The following is a 5,000-nucleotide window of genomic DNA, read 5'->3' on the forward strand; positions in this document are numbered from 1 at the left end:
CCTCAGGGAAACGGAGATGAGCGTCAACATGACATCCCTGTTAAAGGTGAGAAGCTTCAAACAGTCTCAAACTTTCAGTATTTAGCTACCCAGCTAATTCAGGGAGAGTCAATGACTGTCCAGTGTCCCTTTTAAATAAACAAAGAGTCTTCTGACGCTGGTTTTCATGTACAAAAGAAGAGATTTGGTGAGGCTGCATTCTCATTTATGCTCCAGATTGTGTCTCACTGCCAGTTTACATTAGGGATGCAACCTTAGCACATTATGTTCAAGTCAAGACTAAAAACCCATCTTTTTAATATCGCCTTTAAATGACTAAATAATTACATTCTGATTATATAATGATTGGAGCACTTTGAGCTGCAACGTTTACAGGAAAAGCGCTATACAAATAAAAAGTTATTATTATTATAAATAAATAAAATAACATAGCATGAAATCAACCCTCAGATCCTCTAGTGTAGTGTTAAACTGTCACCCGTAGTGGGGGTCTCTTACCCGTTCGTCGGGCAGGGCCCCGCCCCCCTCCTCCTGAGGCTCCGCCCCCCAGGGAGCCGCGCCACGTACAGGCCGTTCAGGGCCGCCATCATCAGGGTCGCTTCATAGAGTCCACCGACATCTTCTGTCTCTCCAGCGTCTTCAGGAGAGAGGAGAGGCCCGCTGTCATGGTTACCGGCTCTCACTGTGTGTGTGTGTGTGTGTGTGTGTGTGTAGATTAGACCTGGTGGTTGCCAGACCGTGCCTATCTATCCTCAGAGCACCTTTCCAGAAGCGTTAGCGTGTGATAGGGTCTATCTAGCGTTAGCGTGTGATAGCATTTAACTAGCGTTAGCGTGTGATAGCGTTAGCGTCTGTCTGGGGCTCCAACACGCTGAACTGTGACGAGACTCTCTGAGCTTGTTAAAGACTGACCTGTCCTCTCTCTCTCTCTATCTCTCTCTCTCTTTACTCCTCTTTGTCTACTGTGTCTCTCTCTCTTTCTCGCGTGCTGTCTCTCTCCCTTCTTTCTTTCTCCTTTGTTGACTCCTCGTTTCTGTCTTTCTTCCTCTACCCTTTCTTTCCTTGTGGAATCTCTCTCTCTCTCCACATGGCAGACCAACTCTGACCCACATCCCCAGGTCCCTCCCTCCCTCCCCCCGTCAGGGATTACCTCTCCTAATCTCTGCTGGGTTTTAAGGCTGAGGCCCTTACCTCTCCTCCCCCCCTCCTCCACTCCACCCCTCCTCTCCTCCACCCCTCCTCCTCTCCTCCTCCCCACCTCCCTTCCCCTCCCCTCTACCCCTCCACCTCTCCTCCCCTCCACTGGAGTTGGGGTGGGGGGGCAGGGGAGGGAATGCATTTGGGGGGGGGGGGGTATTAGGGGAGACATTAACATCGGAGCCATGTGTAAGGACCGTGTGTAAGGACCGTGTGTAAGGACCATGTGTAAGGACCATGTGTAAGGACCATGTGAAAGGACCATGTGTAAGGACCATGTGTAAGGACCATGTGTAAGGACCGGGTAAACACACACGTGCACAAGCGCGCGCACGGCAAGCACACAAACACACACGCATGCATTGGTCTCAGCAGCTGACTGATGCGATTACAAGTTTCAACTAACAGACCTGAACATTTCTACTGTGTCAACTGTTTCCGTCTTAAGTGGGCACAGTGCAACACAAGCCCCCGAGGCGTAATCTCCGGGATTAGCCTGGATTAGCTGGCCGGACTGGAACCTGATGTTACCCCCGGGTGCTGAACCCCAGATTACTGAGACAAACCGTGAAAGTATGTCGTAAACAAGCTCCCTATCGAAATAACGGAAACGTTTTTTGTTTTGTTTGTTTACGGTAAGGTCGGGTTTATTTCCACCTGGTACGACTGACTTCTCGCTAGGCGTAGCTGCACTCCTGTCAGAGGAAGTCGAGTTCCTTCAGTAAACTGGTGATTATATACCTAGGATACTATTATCTTACTGAATGACGCCATTGAACTTTCTAACCATACATTCTGATACATTGTTGCGTAGATACGATGCATGTGTGTGTGTGTGTGTGTGTATGTGTGTGTGTGTGTGTGTGTGTGTGTGTACGATGCATGTGTAACCATCTCAACACACGTTAACACTAGAACAGCCATGAGTAAAGAAGAGAGTAAAGAAAAGTGTTCTATTTTTGCACTCGATCACATTTCAGGACCCTCCTTTCATGACCTGTCCTAGATATGTGCGTTCTACCACCCAGTATCCTTACATGTTCTAAATCACATCAGGATAAGCTAGTATGAAGTAATGATTTTGCCGTTTGTCTGTGTAGGAGGCAGGCTAATTTACAAGCAGCCAACTAGTGGAGGTTGTGTGTAAGTAGCAGCTTAGCATTGTAAAGAGGGGCGGCTCTCATAGGCGGTAAAAAGGCACGGCTGTTCTGTGACCCTCCTTACCCTCTGTGTTCTACCCTCTGTGTTCTACCCTTACCCTCTGTGTTCTACCCTTACCCTCTGTGTTCTAGTGTTGAGGTGACCCTCCTTACCCTCTGTGTTCTAGTGTTGAGGTGACCCTCCTTACCCTCTGTGTTCTAGTGTTGAGGTTACCCTCCTTACCCTCTGTGTTCTAGTGTTGAGGTGACCCTCCTTACCCTCTGGGCGATCTCTCTCTCTACGATGCTGTCCTCTATGGAGAACATCTCAGACACCGGCCTCTCTTTGACCGGCTCCTTGCGGACGCGCTCCTTCACGCTGGTCAGGTCCGGTTCGGAGATCGACGGGCCCAGAACCCCCAGAACCCCCGCCCCGTTCATCCCCGCCTGCTCCCCGCGGGTCAGAGTCCCACCCCCGCCACCCACACCCCCGCCGCCGCCATGGCTCTGCCCAGCCCTGAGAGCCCTCGCCTGGGCTTGGCCCACGTCCGTGGAGCCCTGGTCCTGGGGCCCGTGGTGGCGGTGGTGGTGGTGGCGGTTAGCGTGGTTAGCGTGGTGGTTGTGGGAGCGCAGGGGGGCGGTGCTGGAGGCCCGGGGGGGCCCTGGGTAGTCTGGCGGGGGCTTGTTGGGCAGCTTGGCCAGGGCGGCCTGGAGCTGGGCGCTGATGCTGACGTCCTCGTTCAGCCCGGGGATCTGCACGTCCAACTCAGGCCTCTCCTCTTCCTCCTCCTCCTCTTCCTCCTCCTCCTCCTCGCTCTCGCTGCTGTGGATCAGCATGGTGGCGTTGGAGAGGGTCTTCTGGTGCTGGTAGGCCACGCCTTGGGGCAGGGGGGGGGGCGTGGCCTCTGAGGCCTTCTGAGCAGGCGTCTGCACGGCCACCTCTCCGGGCTGAGGAGGAGGAGGAGGGGGGGGGGGCTGGGTCACCTGCTCCCTCAGGGTGTTCCTCCGCGGCAGCAGAGCGTTCATCCCCTTCATCACCATCCACTCCATCCCTCCCCCTCCTCCCCCCCCTCCCCCCCTCATGCTGCTGATCACCTCCATGCTGTGCCTCTTCCCCAGCCCCCCCCCGGGCCCCCCCCCCCCTCCGGGCCGGTGCTTGGCGGCGGTGAGCGGCTCGCTGACCTCCTGCAGGCTCTGGTGCACCACGGCCGAGCTGTCGGGCTGGAAGGTTTTGACGGACAGCTGCACCATGCGGGTGACCAGCTCGGGGCTGCTGCCCCCCATGCCCCCCCGGTGCCGGTGGCTGGCCAGGTCCGGCGTGCTGCTGGCGGGCCGGAAGGACGGGTAGGGGGGGGGCGGCCGGGACATGTGGTTGCGGAGCATGTTGGCGGCCGTGGCTCCGTAGCTGCAGGGCGCCCCCCCCCCGCCCCCCTGCCGGGTGCTGTTGGCCAGCTCGGGGGTGCTGACCGTGTGGGAGATGGAGCCGCCCCCCCCTCCTCCCCCGCCACAGGAGGTCGGGCAGGGGCCGTGGCCGGGCGCGGGCCCGCCCTGGTGGGGGCCGTGGGACACAGGCTTGCTGTAGCTCACCTGGAGGGGGGCAAGGCCAGGACACAGCTGATACAAACTGTAGTAAAAACTGTAGTAAAACTGTAGTAAAACTGTAGTAAAAACTGTAGTAAAACTGTATTAAAACTAATCATGTTTTAATTAAAAACTGTATTAAAATGGTATTAAAAACTGTATTAAAAATGGTATTAAAAACTGTATTAAAAATGGTATTAAAACTGTATTAAAAACGGTATAATTTTTTATTATTAAAAACTGCATTAAAAACTGCATAAAGGCCCGGTGTTTGTTAGTGTGTGTGTGTGTGTGTGTGTGTGTGTGTGTGTGTACCTGTGGTGTGTAGGAGGGGACAGGTAAAACTGTATTAAAACTGTATTAAAACTGTATTAAAACTGTAGTAAAAAAGCATAAAAAACAGTCTAAAAATGTTATTGAAAACTGCATTAAAAACTATATTAAAAACGGTATTATAAACTGTATTAAAAACGGTATGTTTGTGTGTGTACCTGTGGTGTGTAGGAGGGGACAGGGCTGTGTGTGTGTGTGTGTGTGTGTGTGTGTGTGTGTGTGTACCTGTGGTGTGTAGGAGGGGGCAGGGCTGTGTGTGTGTGTGTGTGTGTGTGTGTGTACCTGCGGTGTGTAGGAGGGGACAGGGCTGTGTGTGTGTGTGTGTGTGTGTGTGTGTGTACCTGCGGTGTGTAGGAGGGGACAGCGCCCCCCAGGCCGGGGTAGGGCCCCCCCCTCTCCCTCTCCCTCATCTCTGGCTGGCTGTAGACCAGCGCCTCTGGCTGGCGGTAGGCGTAGGCGTTGCTGATGTTCAGGCTGCGCAGCGATTGGCTGTGGTGGTCGCTGCTGCTCCCCCCGCCCCCGCCCCCGCCGCCGTGGTGGCTGTTGTTGTTGTTGGCGCCCCCGGGGGGCATGCGGCGCTTCTGGCGCATCACGGCGTCGTACTCGGGGGTGGGGCGGTACGAGGGCGCGATGATGGCGCTGTGCCGGTGGCTGGGGATGTAGTCGGGCCTCATCAGCCCCCCCTCGCTGCCCGGGATGCTGAGGCTGGAGGAGATGGGGGAGGGCTGCGCCAGGGAGCCCAGGGAGGGG

The 5,000-nt window shown here is 55.0% G+C and overlaps 1 protein-coding gene across 1 annotated transcript in view; it reads right to left on the reverse strand.

The window, feature by feature from the left end:
- Positions 1-494: 494 nt before the first annotated feature.
- Positions 495-5,000, reverse strand: part of adgb (androglobin) — a gene marked incomplete at both ends in the record, with an annotated part of 120,759 nt that continues 116,253 nt past the window's right edge. The window contains 4 exon segments of the mRNA XM_080533482.1: positions 495-592; positions 595-637; positions 2,616-3,923; positions 4,592-5,000. The exon segment at positions 4,592-5,000 is cut by the window's right edge and continues 127 nt beyond it. Coding sequence (XP_080389608.1) covers positions 495-592; positions 595-637; positions 2,616-3,923; positions 4,592-5,000 — 1,858 coding nt within the window.

This window comes from Nansenia antarctica, assembly GCF_963989245.1.
Source record: "Nansenia antarctica genome assembly, chromosome: 6".
Lineage (NCBI taxonomy): Eukaryota > Metazoa > Chordata > Actinopteri > Argentiniformes > Microstomatidae > Nansenia > Nansenia antarctica.